This window comes from Panulirus ornatus, chromosome 10, assembly GCF_036320965.1.
Source record: "Panulirus ornatus isolate Po-2019 chromosome 10, ASM3632096v1, whole genome shotgun sequence".
NCBI lineage: Eukaryota > Metazoa > Arthropoda > Malacostraca > Decapoda > Palinuridae > Panulirus > Panulirus ornatus.
In genome coordinates, this window is record NC_092233.1 from 53009724 (window position 1) to 53032793 (window position 23070).

Below are 23070 nucleotides of genomic sequence, written 5' to 3' on the forward strand. Positions count from 1 at the left end.
GTGGCGGGGATTGACTGGGTAGCTGGGTGTGTTAATGAACAACTTTCTTTTATGTTTTCGTGTGTCGTCAATTCTCTCATAATGATTTGGTTAATGCTAGGATGGGCTTTGAAATTATCTGGGGACAAATCAAAGTTCTTAGTATCAGCAATTAAGACAGATTCAATGGCGTTACGTGTGGCATAATCAGCAGAGGGGTATAAAATAACGGGATTTTCAAGATCTATGAGGTGATCATTTTCATGACAAATGTTTAACGATCGCATTTTTGTCATCCCTCCGTACTGCATGACGGTGCCAATAACACCCCTTCGTTACAGTTTTACGTGACTGGCCTACATAGATATATTTACGTGTCTGGCCTACATAAATACATGCCTTGCATCGGACGGCGTAAACACTCCTAATTGTTGCATGATTTGGCCTACTATCTATCAAGGTCTTACTGATGGTGTTATTGTACTAAAAAGGTACATTACAAACACTGTTTTTTGAGATCATGTCTTCAGTTAGCTAAGTTAGGAGAATAGGGCAACACTTAAGATTTAGGCATCCTTATTTACCACATTTTTTGTTACAAGAAGCATAAAATGTCTTCCTAGCTTTCCAAGCAGATAGGAAGGGGCAACAAGTGGCTGCTTCACTTGTAATTTGTGGAGTTGGATCCCTCTGCACTGTGTAGGAGACTTGACCAGTGCTGAGGGAAGGTTTACTGCTGATCAGTATTTGGAAATGCTCGAGGAAGTTAGGCTTCCCCAGTGTTCGTGGCTACGCTCGGCCATACGCAGGAATGATTGTGTCCTGTGTATACCGCCGGGGTTGTAAGGCGATGGTTCCAAGAGCAAAGGAAAATGCGATCTTCTCTCGTGACCCTGCGAAGGTTGCCACCTCGACCTGATAGAGAACATCTGGACTGATAAAGGCAACGCTTGGCAACCAGCAGTGGGAAGCGCCTCGCAGCAACTGCTGCTGGATCACGCAAGAAATGAGTGGGAGGTCATCAGACGGTGACAACAATTCGCAAACTATCGTGTTGCCTCATTACCTGGAAGAATGGTAAACGAAGCACTTACTGCTTGAACTTTATGTATTATATTTTGTTACAGTTCATTATGTATTCTAGGATTTTCTGTCATATGTATTCTGGTATTACATCTTTGATTTGTTCATTTATTTTCTGCTACAGTATCCCTTGTATTGTTTGTGTGTTCTATTACATAACCTTTCTCCCATCCTCTAGATACCATTAAAGTTATTTTAGTTTTCAAAATACAAAAGAAAACATGGACATGAATGGTTTGTGGAAGGAGAAAGCTGAGAGTGAATGTGGTTGTAAACAAAATTATGAGAGTTTATTGGCGGAGGAGAACGGGTCAGTTGGAGTGTCAATCTGTATGGAAATAAACTGGAAACAGTGGATTGCTTTAGATTCCTGGGTGTGGATATAGCGGCGGATGGCACCATGGCAGCAGAAGTGAGTCATAGAGTAGGGGGGTGGGGGGGGGCGGTGAGAGTCCTTGGTGCTTAGAGAAATCTGTCGAAGGCGAAGTCAGTGTCAACTGAAGGGAAGATGGTTAGGTTTACTGGTATAGTAGTGCCGACGGCGTGGTGTGGATGTGGGTCATAGGGAAGAACCACTGAAAGGAGGTGTCAATGTGCAGGAAATGAAGCGTTTGAGGACAACATATCGATTGAGGAGGAATGATCTTACAAGAAGTTAAAGGGTGAGAGAGATGTAGCTGTGAGTGTAGTACGTAGGAGAGAGATATAGAGGGTGTGTCAAGTGGTGTGGTCATACGGAGTGGATAGGATGAGGAGGGATAGACAAAGAGGTTATACATGTCGAAGGTGGGAGTAACATTAAGAGCTGTCAGGTTACACACCGGTCACAACCCTAAGCTCAAAGCAACCAGCCTGTTACAGCATGTTACAACATGCACGTCACACATGTTATAGGGTCATAACAAATAGCATGCAGGAGACTGAAAAGTGGGCAGGGGATAGAGTAAATCGGGACGTTGTGGTTCACAGGGGACGACGTGCTGTTAATGGACTGAACCAGAGGCGCGGCGTAGTAATGAGAGTGGGTACAGCTCTGCACTGGGCACAGTTGATATAGTGATAGATGATTGGAATGACATAACAGCCCTCTCAATCTGTAGGTGCCACAGACAAGCAGACAACACAACTTTGAAATAAATGTGTGTGAAACAGATGATCACAGGCAGTTTGGATGACACGAGAAGGAGGAAGAAGGGGGAGGGAGGGAATGGGGGGAAGGAAGGGGGAGGGAATGGGGGGAAGGAGGGAGAGGAATGGGGAAAATGCTGTCACGTTACACATCGGTCATGACCATCAGCTCAAAGCAACCAGCCTCGCGATACATGCTCAGAAGGCTGAAATGAAAGAGCAATAAGTATATATAAAAGACACTAACGACCATATGGATTGTAACACTACAGTCCTGACACCAGTGACAGACGAGTCCACCAACATATGTATGACGTCATGCATAATGACCATAATTAACAAGGGGCAACTCCTCCCTAATAGCAGGCTAGTTGAAGGTCGTGATGATCAGTAGGCAATAAATGGATGACGTTTGTCACTGTTATGCTAGTGTTACAACATGCACGTCACACATGTTATAGTGTTATAACAAATAAAAACATAACAGGATGTAGACTACTTCCTGCAGCGCTCACTACCTGGTCGTGCTGGTGTATTACTGACGTTGTTGTAACGTTGTTCTTGATTCTTACATTCGGATGACGTCACGTGAAGAAGACGTAACATATCCATCATCATAAATGTTTAGTAATAAAGTCCCGTATGTAAGTCATGCGTCACAATATGGCAATTGTTATAGAGGAAAACTTGTATTATAGGATGAAGGAGACGAGTGGAGAGTTGTGTCTACCAATCATTACATACAATCTCTTGTGGATTCATAACATTACGTTCATCAGGTAAGTTATTATCATCACATGTCATAAGATACTATAAGTTATTATCATCACATGTTATAAGATACTATAAGTTATTATCATCACATGTTATAAGATACTATTAACACGTAGATCAGATCACAGTGACACATTGATAACAATAACTTTCAATATCCAACTACAAACACAAATGAACATGTTAATATTGTGTCCATCTTCCTTCGTGGTCACTCACACTCTTGATTCTACCAGTCAGTCGTCTGACCATGTCTGGCTTCCTCCTAAATACTTGCCACTCCTGCTGATGTGTGTGTGTGCTGGTCGCAAGGCTTGTGAGGTCCTCTCTGCACCAGGTTCCCACGTAGTCACTACGTTGGCCCATAATATTTTCAATGGGATTACAATCACGGGGTCTTCTTGACCAGTCTGACAGTTGGATGCCTTGATGGTTAGCGAACCCAGCAGCGTTGTACTGCTCGAGCCGTGTGGATGGGGGATCGGTCAGGCACAAAGGTGAATTTCTCTGGGTAGGGGAACACACATACCCACACTGACAGTAGCATAACTTCTTCGAGAGTTTGTAGAAATTGTTGCGCTGTGACCCGTCCATTGTATGGGTGTGATTTCTCCAACGCCGTGCGTAAACATTCACCCTCAAACATCCTTACACGTTACAGGACCACTTCTCACAGTGTCGTATATATTATCCCGCTCACATCTGGTATCATTCTACCGCCGACGGTGTGGTGTACCATGATGGGTTGTGGAAGAACCAATGTCTTTTCGTGACTAACACGTCCCCAGAAGCCCATATCGTTGTTGGTGCGCTGCCTTGCGAAGGTGAGTCGTCCCTCACGATGCGTGTCAGTTATCATCTGGTGCTCTGGGTTGTATGACACCTTCATGCAGTCCTGGTCGTCGTCATACTGTTTCCGCTGAAACATCGATGTGCAAAATTTCCGTAATGGTGAGAGCATTCTGGAAATGGTCTCTGTCACAAGCATCTCTGATGACCTGATCTTCAGTTGTGGTACGTGGTCGTCCTGTTCTCTGATGACCTGATTGATCTTCAGTTGTGGTACGTGGTCGTCCTGTTCTCTGATGACCTGATTGATCTTCAGTTGTGGTACGTGGTCGTCCTGTTCTCTGATGACCTGATTGATCTCCAGTTGTCACACGTGGTCGTCCTGTTCTCTGATGACCTGATTGATCTTCAGTTGTCACACGTGGTCGTCCTGTTCTCTGATGACCTGATCTTCAGTTGTCGCACGTGGTCGTCCTGTTCTCTGATGACCTGATTGATCTTCAGTTGTCGTACGTGGTCGTCCTGTTCTCTGATGACCTGATCTTCAGTTGTCACACGTGGTCGTCCTGTTCTCTGATGACCTGATTGATCTTCAGTTGTCACACGTGGTCGTCCTGTTCTCTGATGACCTGATTGATCTTCAGTTGTCACACGTGGTCGTCCTGTTCTCTGATGACCTGATTGATCTTCAGTTGTCACACGTGGTCGTCCTGTTCTCTGATGACCTGATCTTCAGTTGTGGCACGTGGTCGTCCTGTTCTCTGATGACCTGATCTTCAGTTGTGGCACGTGGTCGTCCTGTTCTCTAATGACCTGCTTTTCAGTTGTGGCACGTGGTCGTCCTGTTCTCTGATGACCTGATCTTCAGTTGTGGCACGTTGTCGTCCTGTTCTCTGATGACCTGATCTTCAGTTGTCACACGTGGTCGTCCTGTTCTCTGACGACCTGATTGATCATCAGTTGTCACACGTGGTCGTCCTGTTCTCTGATGACCTGATTTTCAGTTGTGGCACGTGGTCGTCCTGTTCTCTGATGACCTGATTGATCTTCAGTTGTCACACGTGGTCGTCCTGTTCTCTGATGACCTGATCTTCAGTTGTGGCACGTGGTCGTCCTGTTCTCTGATGACCTGATTGATCTTCAGTTGTCACACGTGGTCTTCCTGTTCTCTGATGACCTGATTGATCTTCAGTAGTCGTACGTGGTCGTCCTGTTCTCTGATGACCTGATCTTCAGTTGTGGCACGTGGTCGTCCTGTTCTCTGATGACCTGATCTTCAGTTGTCACTCGTGGTCGTCCTGCTCTCTGATGACCTGATTTTCAGTTGTCACACGTGGTCGTCCTGTTCTCTGATGACCTGATTGATCTTCAGTTGTCGTACGTGGTCGTCCTGTTCTCTGATGACCTGATTGATCTTCAGTTGTCACACGTGGTCGTCCTGTTCTCTGATGACCTGATCTTCAGTTGTCACACGTGGTCGTCCTGTTCTCTGATGACCTGATCTTCAGTTGTCACACGTGGTCGTCCTGTTCTCTGATGACCTGAATGATCTCCAGTTGTCACACGTGGTCGTCCTGTTCTCTGATGACCTGATTGATCTTCAGTTGTCACACGTGGTCGTCCTGTTCTCTGATGACCTGATTGATCTTCAGTTGTGGCACGTGGTCGTCCTGTTCTCTGATGACCTGATTGATCTTTAGTTGTCACACGTGGTCGTCCTGTTCTCTGATGACCTGATTGATCTTCAGTTGTCACACGTGGTCGTCCTGTTCTCTGATGACCACGTAAACTGCCTCCGCCTTCTTCTTACCATCTTGGTAACCACAGGTAGACCGACCGTGTCTTTGGTCATTCACAATTCTCTTGATATTTCTGTTGGTAATTTCCCACCTTCACTCATGCCAATAATTCTGCCTCTGATTGATACTGTGTCATGATGATGGTCGTTCATCTTGTACTGGCTAACACTTGATCAGGACGATGATAGATATGATGTATTCTGGTCTGCTGTCCAACGATATGTTTGTTGAGTTTTACGACCATCGACCTATGAGGAAGGTCATTAGGCCTGCAACCCTATTTAATGTATGACTGATGTCATCGTTCCTAAATACCTATTAGAAAAAAAAGGTGTAATTTTGATGTAATGATAATAAATATAAATGATAATAAATATAAGTAGGGAAAATAAAAGATTCGTGGGTACTGGGCTGACGTGGCGTCAAATACCACCCAGTCGGCACAGTATCCTCGGTTTTTACGCAGAGATACGTCCGGTTTACGCAGAGATACGTCCGGTTTACGCAGAGATACGTCCGGTTTACGCAGTAATACGTCACATCTTGCTCACCCCAACAAACCTTGACACCTCGCATATGTTGCCTGTCTATGGTTCTGTAAACAAGTTCCCATATTTATAGTCTAGATAACGCATACTAACACAGGTATTTTGTAGTATATCAGATGTTACCAAGGAATAGTTATATGTATGATATAGATGAAATTTGTCTGGTAACAATCGTGTTGTCCTCCGTGAGCAAAGCTAAACCAGTTCAGTAGTTTTCAGTAGTACAGGTGCCAGGTGTCGCTATGTTGTTAACTCCCAGAGCGGACACAAGGTAGATATTCCCCTTCTTACTGGCACTGTAGATCACGTAGTCTGTCGTGTCTACAACATAATTATGCTATACAGATATCATATTGTTGGTCTTAAGTAAATACACGAAGTAACATAGGCCACTCTATCTTCCTTTTTTACGAAATGTTATACATATTGGCAAATATATCATGAACATATTAATAACTACTTTCAAAATTATGACGATCTTTATATTAACGTGTAATTGTGACTTTTTTATTTCATTCATTTATCTATTTATTAAATTTTTACTACACCGGACCAGTGTGACTTGGATAGGCTAGGGTCATACTGTGTTTAATGACAACCAGTGAACATGAGAGAGAATTACGTAGTGTGTGTGTGTGTGTGTGTGTCATACATTCGTTTCTCGTTATATTTTGTCGTGTCCTCCTCCCTCACCTCCTCACTACGTCACGCCTCTGTCTCCCTCGCCTGGCCCCACCCCAGATCGTCTGCCTCCTCCTGTCCTACACACTTCAACAAAAAATCAGTCACGTATCCAGCGTTGCCTCATTTTATTTTTCTTTCTCTTTTTTCTTTTAAGCAAGGAATAAACACACAATATAAGGATCAATACAAGTTTTATTTCATATATCGTCCGGCTATAGCTACATACTAGATAGATAATTTCTTATGCCAGAGTTTCCCATAGATGGCCGTGTTCCCTCACGAACTGTCACATTGAATCGTCCACTATTCTTGTAGTTTTGTGTCATATACATTGTCATAGCATTACACCTGTGCTTCAGTATATTCGAAACGTCAGTATCATGTAAGTTGTTTATAAAGGTTTCACATTGATTACCTGAATGTTGACAAATTGGTAAGTGTGGTGTTGTGTGTGAATATACAAAGAACATTCAGCAGCGATGACCCAATAACATCATCCCTTACATAGGCTTTCGGAACCGTGAATGACCACTACGATTACTGTGTGGTTACAACGTCTGGTTATGCCAGGTGTCACCAACGGTGTCCAGTGAATTTTCGTCATATATATATATATATATATATATATATATATATATATATATATATATATATATATATATATATATATATCTTTCAAACTATTCGCCATTTGCCGCGTTAGCAAAGTAGCGTTAAGAACAGAGGACTGGGCCTTTGAGGGAATATCCTCACCTGGCCCCCTTCTCTGTTCCTTCTTTTGGAAAATCAAAGAAAAAAAAAACGAGAGGGGAGGATTTCCAGCCCCCCGCTCCCTCCCCTTTGAGTCGCCTTCTACGACACGCAGGGAATACGTGGGAAGTATTCTTTCTCCACTATCCCCAGGGATAATATATATATATATATATATATATATATATATATATATATATATATATATATATATATATATATATATATATATATATATATAAGTTTGTTGAGTATTCCTGGGAATTATATAGGAGGGTATTGATTGAGAGGGTGAAGGCATGTACAGAGCATCAGATTGGGGAAGAGCAGTGTGGTTTCAGAAGTGGTAGAGGATGTGTGGATCAGGTGTTTGCTTTGAAGAATGTATGTGAGAAATACTTAGAAAAACAAATGGACTTGTATGTAGCATCTATGGATCTGGAGAAGGCATTCTGGAGAAGGCATATGATAGAGTTGATAGAGATGCTCTGTGGAAGGTATTAAGAATATATGGTGTGGGAGGTAAGTTGTTAGAAGCAGTGAAAAGTTTTATCGAGGATGTAAGGCATGTGTACGTGTAGGAAGAGAGGAAAGTGATTGGTTGTCAGTGAATGTAGGTTTGCGGCAGGGGTGTGTGATGTCTCCATGGTTGTTTAATTTGTTTATGGATGTGGTTGTTAGGAAGGTGAATGCAAGAATTTTGGAAAGAGGGACAAGTATGCAGTCTGTTGTGGATGAGAGAGCTTGGGAAGTGAGCCAGTTGTTGTTCGCTGATGATACAGCGCTGGTGGCTGATTCATGTGAGAAACTGCAGAAGCTGGTGACTGAGTTAAGTGAAGTGTGTGAAAGAAGAAAGTTGAGAGTAAATGTGAATAAGAGCAAGGTTATTAGGCACAGCAGGGTTGAGGGTCAAGTCAGTTGGGAGGTAAGTTTGAATGGAGAAGAACTAGAGGAAGTGAAGTGATTAGATATCTGGGAGTGGATTCGGCAGCGAATGGAACCATGGAAGCAGAAGCGAATCATAGGGTGGGGGAGGGGGCGAAAATTCTGGGAGCCTTGAAGAATGTGTGGAAGTCGAGAACATTATCTCGGAAAGCAAAAATGGGTATGTTTGAAGGAATAGTGGTTCCAACAATGTTGTATGGTTGCGAGGCGTGGGCCATGGATAGAGTTGTACGCAGGAGGGTGGATGTGCTGGTAATGAGATGTTTGAGAACAATATGTGGTGTGAGGTGGTTTGATCGAGTAAGTAATAATAGGATAAGAGAGATGTGTGGTAATAAAAAGAGTGTGGTTGAGAGAGCAGAAGAGGGTATTTTGAAATGGTTTGGTCTCATGGAGAGAATGAGTGAGGAAAGATTGACAAAGAGGATATGTGTGTCAGAGGTGGATGGAACGTGGAGAAGTGGGAGACCAAATTTTAGGTGGAAAGATGGAGTGAAAAAGATTTTGAGTGATCGGAGCCTGAACATGCGGGAGGGTGAAAGGCGTGCAAGGAATAGAGTGAATTGGAACGATGTGGTATACCGGGGTCGACGTGCTGTCAGTGGATTGAACCAGGGCATGTGAAGCGTCTGGGGTAAACCATGGAAAGTTCTGTGGGGCCTGGATGTGGAAAGGGAGCTGTGGTTTTGGTGCATTATTACATGACAGCTAGAGACTGAGTGTGAACGAATGAGGCCTTTGTTGTCTTTTCCTAGCGCTTCCTCGCACACATAAGGGGGGAGGGGGTTGTTATTTCATGTGTGGCGAGATGGCGATGGGAATGAATAAAGGCATACAGTATGAATTATGTACATGTGTATATATATCCACACACGCACATATACATACCTATAGATCTCAACGGATACATATATATACACACACAGACATATGCGTATATATACATGTACATAATTCATACTGTCTGCCCTTATTCATTCCCATCGCTACCCCACCACACATGAAATGTCAACCCCCTCCCCCTGCATGTGTGCGAGGTAGCGCTAGGAAAAGGCAACAAAGGCCACATTCGTTCACACTCAGCTTCTAGCTGTCATGTATAATGCACCGAAACCACAGCTCCCTCTCCACATCCAGGCTCCACAAAACTTTCCATGGTTTACCCCAGACGCTTCACATGCCCTGATTCAATCCATTGACAGCACGTCGAACCCGGTATACCACATCGTTTCAATTCACTCTATTCCTTGCACGCCTTTCACCCTCCTGCATGTTCAGGCTCCGATCACTCAAAATCTTTTTTACTCCATCCTTCCACCTTCAATCTGGTCTCCCACTTCTCCTCGTTCCCTCCATCTCTGACACATATATCCTCTTTGTCAATCTTTCCTCACTCATTCTCTCCATGTGACCAAACCATTTCAAAGCACCCTCTTCTGCTCTCTGAACCACACTCTTTTTATTACCATACATCGATCAAACCACCTCACACCACATATTCTCCTCAAACATCTCATTTCCAGTAATCTACCCTCCTCCGCACAACTCTATCTATAACCCACGCCTCGCAACCATATAACATTGTTGGAACCACTATTCCCACAAAAATACCCATTTTTGCTTTCCAAGATAACGTTCTCGACTTCCACACATTTTTCAACGCTCCCAGAACTTTCGCCCCCTCCCCCGCTGCCAAATCCACTCCCAGATATCCAAAACACTTCACTTCCTCCAGTTTTTCTCCATTCAAACTTACCTCCCATTTGACTTGTCCTTCAACCCTACTGTACCTAATAACCTTACTCTTATTCACATTTACTCTAAGCTTTCTTCTTTCACACACTTTACCAAACTCAATCACCAGCTTCTGCAGTTTCTCAACCAAATCAGCCACCAGCGCTGTATCATCAGTGAACAACAACTGACTCACTTCCCATTCTCTCTCATCCACAACAGACTGCATACTTGTCCCTCTTTCCAAAACTCTTGCATTCACCTCCCTAACAACCCCATTCATAAACAAATTAAACAACCATGGAGACATCAGGCACCCCTGCAGGAAACCAACATTCACTGAGAACGAATCACTTTCCTCTCTTCCTACACGTACACATGCCTTTCATCCTCGATAAAAACTTTTCACTGCTTCTAACAACTTGCCTCCCACACCATGTATTCTTAATACCTTCCACAGAGCATCTCTATCAACTCTATCATATGCCTTCTCCAGATCCATAAATGCTACATACAAATCCATTTGTTTTTCTAAGTATTCCTTACATACATTCTTCAAAGCAAACACCTGATCCACACATCCTCTACCACTTCTGAAACCACACTGCTCTTCCCCAATCTAATGCTCTGTACATGCCTTCACCCTTTCAATCAACACCCTCCCATATAATTTACCAAGAATACTCAACAAACTTATACCTCTGTAATTTGAGCACTAACTTTTATTCCCTTTGGCTTTGTACAATTGCACTATGCAAGCATCTCGCCAATCCTCAGGCACCTCACCATAAGTCATCCATAAATTAAATAATCTTACCAACCAGTCAACAATACAGTCACCCCCTTTTTTAATAAATACCACTGCAATGCTATCCAAACTCGCTGCCTTGCCGGCTTTCATCTTCCGCAAAGCTTTTACTACCTCTTCTCTGTTTACCAAATCATTTTCCCTAACCCTCTCACTTTGCACACCACCTCGACCAAAGCATCTTATATCTGCCACTCTATCATCAAACACATTCGACAAAACTTCAAAATACTCACTCCATCTCCTTCTCACATCACTACTACTTATCACCTCCCCATTAACCCTATTCACTGATGTTCCCATTTGTTCCCACGTTTATGCACTTTATTTACCTCCTTCCAAAACATCTTTTTATTCTCCCTAAAATTTAATGATACTCTCTCACCCCAACTCTCATTTGCCCTCTTTTTCACCTCTTGCACCTTTCTTTTGATCTCCCTCTTTCTTTAATATATCTCTCAGTCATTTGCATTATTTCCCTGCAAAAATCGTCCAAATGCTTCTCTCTTCTCTCTCATTAATAATCTTACTTCTTCATCCCACCACCCACTACCCTTTCTAATCTGCCCACCGCCCAAGCTTCTCATGCCACAAGCATCTTTTGCGCAAGCCATCACTGCTTTCCTAAATACATCCCATTCTTCCCCCACTCCCCTTACCTCCTTTGTTCTCACCTTTTTTCATTCTGTACTCAGTCTCTCCTGGTACTTCCTCGCACAAGTCTCCTCCCCAAGCTCACTTACTCTCACCACTCTCTTCGCCCCCGACTTTCTCTCTTCTTTTCTGAAAACCTCTACAAATCTTCACCTTCGCCTCCACAAGGTAAAGATCAGACATCCCTCCAGTTGCACCTCTCATCACATTAACATCCAAAAGTCTCACTTTAGCGCGCCTATCAATTAACACGTAATCCAATAATGCTCTCTAGCCATCTCTCCTACTTACATGCGTATACTTATGAATATCTCTCTTTTTAAACCAGGTATTCCCAATCACCAATTCTTTTTCAGTACATAAATCTATAAGCTATTCACCATATCCATTTACAACACTGAACACCCTATGTACACCAATTATTCCCTCAACTGCCACATTACTCACCTTTGCATTCAAATCACTCATCACTATAACCCGGTCTCGTGCATCAAAACTACTGACACACCCACTCAGCTGCTCCCAAAACTCTTGCGTCTCATGATTTTTCATCTCATGCCCAGGTGCATATGCACCAATAATCACCCATTTCTCTCCATCCACTTTCAGTTTTACCCATTTTTTTTTCTTTTTTCCAAAAGAAGGAACAGAGAAGGGGGCCAGGTAAGGATATTCCCTCAATGGCCCAGTCCTCTGTTCTTAACGCTACCTCGCTAACGCGGGAAATGGCGAATAGTTTTGAAAAAAAAAAAAAAAATATATATATATATATATATATATATATATATATATATATATATATATATATATATATATATATAATACATATATATATATATATATATATATATATATATATATATATATATATATATATATATATATATATATATTTTTTTTTTCTTTTTTTTTATACTTTGTCGCTGTCTCCCGCGTTTGCGAGGTAGCGCAAGGAAACAGACGAAAGAAATGGCCCAACCCCCCCCCCCCTACACATGTACATACACACGTCCACACACGCAAATATACATACCTACACAGCTTTCCATGGTTTACCCCAGACGCTTCACATGCCTTGATTCACTCCACTGACAGCACGTCAACCCCTGTATACCACATCGCTCCAATTCACTCTATTCCTTGCCCTCCTTTCACCCTCCTGCATGTTCAGGCCCCGATCACACAAAATCTTTTTCACTCCATCTTTCCACCTCCAATTTGGTCTCCCTCTTCTCCTCGTTCCCTCCACCTCCGACACATATATCCTCTTGGTCAATCTTTCCTCACTCATTCTCTCCATGTGCCCAAACCATTTCAAAACACCCTCTTCTGCTCTCTCAACCACGCTCTTTTTATTTCCACACATCTCTCTTACCCTTACGTTACTTACTCGATCAAACCACCTCACACCACACATTGTCCTCAAACATCTCATTTCCAGCATATATATATATATATATATATATATATATATATATATATATATATATATATATATATATATATATATATATATATATATATTTCATTTTTTTACTTTTTTTATTTTGCTTTGTCGCTGTCTCTCGCGTTAGCGAGGTAGCGCAAGGGAACAGACGAAAGAATGGCACAACTCACCCACATAAACATGTATATACATACACGTCCACACACGCAAATATACATACTTATACATCTCAACGTATACATATATATACACACACAGACATATACATATATACACATGTACATAATTCATACTGTCTGCCTTTATTTATTCCCATCGCCACCCCGCCACAAATGAGATAACAACCCCCTCCCCCCTCATGTGCGCGAGGTAGCGCTAGGAAAAGACAACAAAGGCCACATTCGTTCACACTCAGTCTCTAGCTGTCATGTAACAATGCACCGAAACCACAGCTCCCTTTCCATATCCAGGCCCCACAAAACTTTCCATGGTTTACCTCAGACGCTTCACATGCCCTGGTTCAATCCATTGACAGCACGTTGACCCCGGTATACCACATCGTTCCAATTCACTCTATTCCATGCACGCCTTTCACCCTCCTGCATGTTCATGCCCCGATCACTCAAAATCTTTTCCACTCCATCTTTCCACCTAAAATTTGGTCTCAACTTCTCCTCGTTCCCTCCACCGCTGACACATATATCCTCTTGGTCAATCTTTCTTCACTCATTCTCTCCATGTGACCAAACCATTTCAAACCACCGTCTTCTGCTCTTTCAACCACACTCTTTTTATTACCACACATCTCTCTTACCCTATTACTACTTACTCGATCAAACCACCTCACACCACATATTGTCCTCAAACATCTCATTTCCAGCACATCCACCCTCCTCCGCACAACTCTGTCTATAGCCCACGCCTCGCAACCATATAACATTGTTGGAACCAGTATTCCTTCAAACATACCCATTTTTGCTTTCCGAGATAATGTTCTCGACTTCCACACATTCTTCAATGCTCCCAGAACTTTCGTCCCCTCCCCCACCATATGATTCACTTCCGCTTCCATGGTTCCATCCGCTGCCAAATCCACTCCCAGATATCTAAAAGACTTCACTTCCTCCAATTTTTCTCCATTCAAACTTGCCTCCCAGTTGACTAGTCCCTCAACCCTACTGTACCTAATAACCTTGCTCTTATTCACATTTACTCTCAGCTTTCTTCTTTCACACACTTTACCAAACTCAGTCACTAGCTACTGCAGTTTCTCACACAAAGTATAATAAATAAAAAAAAATAAAATTATATATATATATATATATATATATATATATATATATATATATATATATATATATATATATATATATATATATATATATATATATATAAAAGGATGTCATTTCGTGTTTGGAGTTTTTACATGATGGGGATCTATACCTCGAAAAGTGTTTATTTTCGTGCAGTTTTCTGAATTTGTATATGTTGTCTGCGTTAACCAAGTCTTCAGTCATTCTATGCCAGTCGTCCGCCACTCCCGTCGTATAAAATGCTTCATATCTTTAATAGCAAATTTTTTGCTCATTGTCATGTTATGTTCCCCGGTCGTTCCATCCTCACATCTCTCGAAGAACTGCGCACGCGCTCACCACGTCTTGAGTATGTTATGATAAATGCTGCGATCAGGTCACCCCTTTCTTTTCTTTCTTCCATGGTAGGGAAATCTAAGTGCTCGCTACTCGTACTGTGTCACTCAGCTGTATCAGTTCTGGTACCATCTTTGCTGCCCTCCTCAGCAACTACTCTAGCGGCTGTTTTGTTTCTCTACGTGGGATGACCAAGTGTGAGAAGCATGATCTAAATTTTTAGTGTTATGTAGGATATGTACAGTTTGCTACATGTTTCCTTATCCATATACTTGAATGCTGTTCTTACGTTTACCAGTGGATTGTGTGTGTGTGTGTGTGTGTGTGTGTGTGTGTGTGTGTGTGTGTATGCGCCCTTGCGTGTATGTGTGTGTGTGTGTGTGTGTGTGTGTGTGTGTGTGTTATTAACATTTATGTTTACCATTTTTGTGTTACGAGGAGAGGGTTTTGCTCCTTTTAACCTTGTTTACGCACCATGTTCTCCCCTCTATGGGTACACACACACACACACACACACACACACATACCTGAACCTGGGTTGGGTGTGGGCCGACTGCCGTGTTCGGGATTCGTACCCCAGGCAAGCAGCAGCCTGGGTTAGCCCATGCGTGACGAATGATCAGTAACGTGTGATTACCGTCTTTGTGTTACGAGGAGAGAGTTTGACACTCTTGTTGATCCGTCTTTCAACCTTGGATACGTGTATCAGGTCTTTCTTATGCATGTATGTCTACACACACACACACACACACACACACACACACACCGGCCTCAGCTAAGTACCCATGTATGACACCAGCCCCGAGGGGAGGAACAAACACCCGGGGTGAGTGAGTGTAGCCCCAACTGCCGCTTCCAGCGTTCGAAGCTGCGAGGATCCGACCCCGGCCGGCAAGGCTTGGCCCGGGCTTTCTCATAGTCATCAACGCTAACCGCTACAACACGGAGGCCCGTGTGTGCCCGTGTGTGTGTGTGTGTGTATGTGTGTGTGTGTAAGACATGTAGACGTGACGTTACAAACCCTATTTTATCAATGTTCAAGTTTTTACTACATTTCTGCAGCGCCCATATTGTGTTGGTGGAGCATGCAACCCTCCAACACAACACCTCACACAGTGAGAGGTTGTGTTTATCCCGTATGAATAATGCAGTACGTCATGCCTTATCGCCAGGCTCGCGTGATGCCTGCCATCTGTTCTTAACAACTCACGCATGGAATGACTCTCTTGTCCCAGCACACGACTGCTGTAGTAAACCTCTCCATCTGTAATTACCTTCTACTCAGAGATGCAAAACGTTCTATTGATATACGTAAATGTCTACGCTCGGATAACATCTACTCCAAGTTGAACTCGCCGTTGTCTGATCATCGTTGGTAAAGACCCTAAGGGAAATATATTTGAGAGTATGTGGGAAAGCTTATCGATAACCCATAACGAAGTTTATCCGCTGAAGGACAGTTTAAAGTTTCCTACTTACGTGATCTCTGTGTAAGGTGACGGGGGTAGTGGAGCAGATGACTCTCGCACACTCAACTCTCCTTCCGGTAAATCATTTGGCAGAATGATAGCTTGTAGTGAGGGAAGGATCTTGTAGGAGAGGATGGATGGAAGACGCGATGCAATTCAGTTTCAGCCGCCGGATACCATGAAAAAAAGAATAAGCTTACGTGTTCCTCTGTATGATGAGTTCAAATGTACACATGTCATTTTGATATCCTCACATGCGATCATTCGCTGCTAATTCACTCACTGACGTACTTGTCTAAATGTATTTTGAAGACGATGATAGTTTTTGCTTGGACAATATCTGATGGTAGTTTATATCAAAGTTCCATTACTGGCACTGCTTAACCCTCGAACACCACAGTCACATGTACATATGCTTCTACTTTAATGTACACACACACACACACACACACGCACATACACACAATGTAACGTCGTAAACAATCCAATAAATACGTACATACATATAAGCAGGAAGACAGCTCAATCTTCTCTTAGTTAGGTTATGTGGTATATCAACCATTATACAACTGTAATCATCTATCATTTATCTATCTCAGGACCTTCTCTATTAGCTCTTTGTGGTTCTTTAGGTGCGATGATCATACTTGAGGGACATATTCTAATTCTGTGTGTGTTTGTGTGTGTGTGTGTGTGTGTGTGTGTGTGTGTGTGTGTGTGTGTGTGTGTATGTGTGTGTGTGTTAATTCTTATCATATGTATAAAGATATAAAATATTTACTTTCAGAAAAACATGTTGGCAGCTCGGATTTGTGCGTTCATATGTCTCTTGGGTACTGGAGGTGAGTATACCTTTGTGTTGGTATGGAAGGTGGGTACTGGAGGTGAGTATACCCCTGTGTTAACATGGCTAATGGGTCCTGCACATGAGTTCACTTCTGTGTTAACAAGGCTGTTAGGTACTGCACGTGAATAGACCTATGTTAACTTGTCTGGTGGGTACTGAACGTAAGTATACCTCTGTTAACATGGCTGGTGGGTGCTGAAGGTCAGTATACCTCTGTTAACATGGCTGGTGGGTACTGAAGGTCAGTATACCTCTGTTAACATGGCTGGTGGGTACTGGAGGTCAGTATACCTCTGTTAACATGGCTGGTGGATACTGGAGGTAAGCATTTCTCTGTGTCAACATAGCTGTTGGGTAAAGGGTAGTATACCTCAAAGTGAACACGGTAGATGGGTACTGGAAGTGAATACACCTCTGTGATAACCTGGTTATTAGGTACTGGGATGGGTATACCTCTGGTTTGACATGATTTTTGAGTACTGGAGATGGACATACCTCTGTGTTAACATGACTGTTGGATGCTGGAGGTTAGTAGACCTCTGCGTTAACATAGCTGTTGGGTATTGCAGGAGAGTATACCTGTATGTTAACATGAATATTGGGTACTGGAGGTAAGTATGACTCTATGAACAAAGCTGGTCAGTACTGGAAGTGAGTATGTCTCTGTGCTAACATGGCTGTTGGGTACTGGAGCTAGGTATACCTCCGTGTTAACATGGCTGGTGGGTACTGGAGCTAAGTATACCTCTGTGTTAACATGGCTGGTGGGTACTAGAACTAAGTATACCTGTGTGTTAACATGGCTGGTGGGTACTGGAACTAAGTATACCTCCGTGTTAACATGGCTGGTGGGTACTGGAGCTAAGTATACCTCTGTGTTAACATGGCTGGTGGGTACTAGAACTAAGTATACCTGTGTGTTAACATGGCTGGTGGGTACTGGAACTAAGTATACCTCCGTGTTAACATGGCTGGTGGGTACTGGAGCTAAGTATACCTCTGTGTTAACATGGCTGGTGGGTACTAAAACTAAGTATACCTGTGTGTTAACATGGCTGGTGGGTACTGGAACTAAGTATACCTCTGTGTTAACATGGCTGGTGGGTACTGGAGCTAAGTATACCTCTGTGTTAACATGGCTGGTGGGTACTAGAACTAAGTATACCTGTGTGTTAACATGGCTGGTGGGTACTGGAGCTAAGTATACCTCTGTGTTAACATGGCTGGTGGGTACTGGAGCTAAGTATACCTCTGTGTTAACATGGCTGGTGGGTACTGGAGGGTGGGTGCCGCTCAAAGCTGTACATTGCTATGGTTGACAAGTAGGTCCTGTGTTTACATGAGAACGACAGACAACTGGAGACCTGATTGGCCCACGACTGGGTTGTCTGAAAAAAAAGGAAAGTGATTTAACTTGACAAAAAACATGTAATTCCGCTCAGTACTTTTTTTTAAGCTATCGCCGACTCGCCCACTGCTGCACATTAGCCTTCTAGTGTCCCCGTTAACGCTGTCATTGATACGTTCATTTCTGGTGCGGTTCTCAAAGTATACCTGAATGTATAAGATATTTGTCTGAACGACTTTTGAAGGCATTTATAGTCTTAGCATTCACTTACGCTGACGGTAACTTATTCCAGCGTTCAACACACCTATAGGAAAAGAAGCTTTTTCCCCCACGTCCGTCCTACATCTTCAAGCTCTGAGTTTCATTCCATTTGTCCTGGTAACTGTAGTTTCTCGTATGTATTGTGTCACAGGGTCGTAAGGAGAGAGGACGAGGTGATACTCAGGCCTGAGATACAGCGTTTGAAAATGGCGCATCATGACCCCGTCCTTACTACCTTCCTTAACCCCTCCTTCCCCTTTCCCTCCCATCACCACCATTCCCCTTCCATTCTGGTCCCCCCCATCCCCCCTCGCGGGCACCCTCCCCACACAACCTACCCTTCGACACCCACTTCCTGCCCTAAACCTTTCCCAGCGGGCACCCTCTTACCCCTTCACAGCCCCGTAACCCTCATCATGTTCACCCTAACCCTCCCTTCAAGCCTTACCCTACCACCATCCCTCGCCCTGGTACCTCCTCTTATCCCCACCCAAACCCCCCCAGTTCCGTCCCTCCACTAAGGTCCTCCCTCGCCTTAATGTTTTGAACCTCCTCCACGATGACGTCCCACCTCAACCAGCCGCCCAGCTGCTCCCCCTCCTCCGACCTCCTGATGGAAGCCATTCTCGCCCCCACTCTATTCCCTCCCCCGTCGGCCATACCCACGAGCGATCGACTTGCTGGGCTCCGCCACCTGCAGGAATAGAACGAAGTTGATGACTGTTCCGTGATATTCGGAGATTCGCTGGCCAGAAATCTGGACAAACACATTGGCGGGGAAGAGGAGAACTGAGTGACCAGCTCACGTCTACCGTGGTGACAGAATCCCCAACTGAAAAAAAGTCATATTTCGTGGTGAAGGTTGGGAGCAACGGAGTTCACCATTAGAATCCAAACCCAGAAGTGATCATGGGGGACTATAATGAACTGATTGGTACCTTCATACATACATAGATAGATAGATAGATAGATAGATAGATAAATAGATCAGATTTTATTGTTATAGCTGGCGCTCCCCCACGACAGAATATAAGTAACTACGCTCTAAGTGAGCGCTAGGTGTGAACGAGAAACTGAAACGCTTGTGCATAGATAGATGCTAACATTAGCTATGTAGGCCCATGGCTCAACTTCATAACATATAAAGGGTTAGACAGTGGGGACGGCACTCGCCTTAGCAATAAAGAGACAGAAGAACTCTTAGCAGTACGAATCAAGCATCAAATTGCCTCACAAGTGCAGGGGATTTTTTCTTTCTTGAGGCCTGGCAGAAGTTAGGGTGTTGGCCACATCATACGGAAGGTTGAGGTCTGGTCAGGCCATATTAACATGTCACGCGAGAGAGGTCAGATCGAGCTCCCCTTCCCTCACCCCAACAGACAGCGACGGCAAGGGGGGTGGGAGTGGGTCATGGGGGCTCGTCACACCTTGTTCTAAAAAAAACAGCCGGTCGTCAAATCATCCCGCCAGCCTAGTGCAGAACTCACACCACAACATCAGATGGACTTTACACAAGCATTAGATCCACCCGAAACAGAATAGCTGAAATGCATTGCTTGGTAAACGCTGATCACGTTGATATCATTGGTCTAACAGAAACATTTCTGAACAAGATAACAACAATGTGATTAGCGAGTATAATCTACCAGACTACACAGTAACTGTAAACATGGACAGAGACGGTCGAGGAGGAGGAACTGCATTTGATGTAAAATCTTACCTAAACACATTGAAATTCAGACAACCTACATCTGCTGCTGTTGAACACTCGTGTGTTCAGATTAGCCATAAAGTTGTCCAAACGTAGTATATTAAACGCCTTAGTCAGCAGACAATGACACTGTCATTCATGAGAATTTAAAACGGGCAATACTGGATATAGACTCAAATATTCTGAGGATCTTAATATTCTAGAAATCAAATGGCAAACTATTATTTCAGGTTTAGAAAGTGAATCTGCCAGACTAATCAACTTTGTCGAAGATAATTTGTCTCTGCCAAACCGTCACCGAGTCGTCGAGGGAAACTTTGGGGAGACTTTGTTATTCTTTCCTTCTACTGCTTTTTAAGAGGCCTGCATTTTCTTTAAGTAGTATTCTGGCTATACCATTTCGCTTGGACCTTGGGTATGTGTCGTCTATGTATCTACGTATGTAACTCTCTCTCTCTCTCTCTCTCTCTCTCTCTCTCTCTCTCTCTCTCTCTCTCTCTCTCTCTCTCTCTCTCTCTCATTTTTTTTCTATCTTCCCTCATATGAACACGTCAAATCAGGACTTACAAGTAAACCAAACTGCTTCTCTTTTTTATATTTTCTCAGAGGGAATACCTGACCTACACTTGGCTTCCCTTATGGCAGGCGGCCGGACCATCCCAGTCTTGGAGTACGATGCTGACGGCTCCTGCGACTTCCAGCACAATGAAAACATCACCCTCTTCAACCACACCCAGGTGAGTACAGGTGAACCTGTATATATATATATATATATATATATATATATATATATATATATATATATATATATATATATATATATATATATATATATATATATTTTCCCTGGGGATAGGGGAGAAAGAATACTTCCCACGTATTCCCTGCGTGTCGTAGAAGGCGACTAAAAGGGGAGGGAGCGGGGGGCTGGAAATCCTCCCCTCTCGTTTTTTTTTAATTTTATATATATATATATATATATATATATATATATATATATATATATATATATATATATATATATATATATATATATATATTATATATATATATGTATATATATATATATATATATATATATATATATATATATATATATATATATATACACGAATAAAGTGTATATGAACGCGCACCTTCATATATATATATATATATATATATATATATATATATATATATATATATATATATATATATATATGAGTGAGCAATGGGAAATATTTAGGGAAGCAGTGATAGCATGTGCAACAGATGCATCTATCATGAGAAAGGTGGGAGGTGGGCAGACCAGAAAGGGTAATGAGTGGTGGGATGGAGAAGTAAAGCTGTTAGTGAAAGAGAAAAGAGAGGCATTTGGACGATACTTAGAAGGAAGGAGTGCAAATGACTGGGAAATGTATATGAGAAAGCGACAGGAGGTCAAGGAGAAGGTGCAAGAGTTGAAAAGAGGGCAAATGAGAATTGGGGTGAAAGAGTATCATTAAACTTTAGGGAACATAAAAAGGTGTTTTAGAAGGATGTATTTAACGTACGTAAGACAAGAGAACAAATGGGAGCATCGGTGAAGGGGGCAAAGGGGAAGTGATAACAAGTAGCGATGAAATGAGGAGATGGAGTGGATATTTGGAAAGTATGTCAAATGTTTAATGATAGAGTGGCAGATGTACGGTGTTTTGGTCGAGGAGGTGTGCGAAGTGAGAGAGTCAGGGAGAGTGGTTTGGGAAAGAGAGAAGAGGTTGTGAATGCCTTGCGGAAAATGAAATCCGGCAAGTCGGCGGGTTTGAATGGTATTGCAGTTGAATTTATCAAGACAGAGGGTGATTGTATTGATGATTGGTTGGTAAGGGTATTCAGTGTACGTATGGATCAAGGTGAAGCGCCTGATGACTGGCGAAATGCGTGTATAGTGCCACTGTATAAAGGAAAAGGGGATAAAGGTGAGCGTATTCCTGGAAAATTTTATGGCAGGGTATTGGTTAAGGGGGTGAAGACATGTACAGAGCATCAGATTGGAGAGGAGCGGTGTGGTTTCCGAAGTGGTAGAGAATGTGTGGATCAGGTGTTTGCTTTGAATTATGTGTTTGAGAAATCCTTAGAGAAACAGATGGATTTATATGTGGCATTTATGGATCTGGATAAGGCATTTGATGGGCGGATAGAGATGTTTTGTGGAAGGTCTTAAGAGCATACGGTGTGGGATGTAAGTTACTAGAAGCTGTGAGAAGTTTTCATCATGGGTGTAAGGCATGTGTGCGAGTAAGAAGAGAGGAGAGTGATTGGTTCCCAGTAAAGGTCAGTCTACGACAGGGGTGTGTGATGTCCCCATGGTTGTTTAATTTGTTTATGGATGGGGTGGTTAGGGGGGTAAATGCAAGAGTTTTGGATGAGAAGGCCTGGGAAGTGAGTCAGCTGTTGCTCGCCGATGATACAGCACTAGTGGCTGATTCGAGAGACAACTACAGAAGTTGGTGACTGAGTTTGGAAAAGTGTGTGAAAGTAGGAAGTTGAGAGGAAATATGAAAAAGAGCAAGATTATTAGGCTCAGTAGGGTTGAGGGACAAGTTAGTTGGGATGTGAGTTTGAATGGAAAAATATTGGAGAAAGTGAAGTGTTTTAGATTTCTGGAGGTGGACTTTGCAGCGAATGGAACCATGGAAGCG

General features: G+C 42.9%; 1 protein-coding gene across 1 annotated transcript in view; it reads left to right on the forward strand.

The window, feature by feature from the left end:
- Positions 1–17031: 17031 nt before the first annotated feature.
- Positions 17032–23070, forward strand: part of LOC139750637 (uncharacterized) — a 48420-nt gene continuing 42381 nt past the window's right edge. Inside the window, exons 1-2 of the mRNA XM_071665312.1 lie at positions 17032–17082; positions 21014–21144. Coding sequence (XP_071521413.1) covers positions 17034–17082; positions 21014–21144 — 180 coding nt within the window. The 5' untranslated portion in view covers positions 17032–17033. The remainder of the gene's footprint in view (positions 17083–21013; positions 21145–23070) is intronic.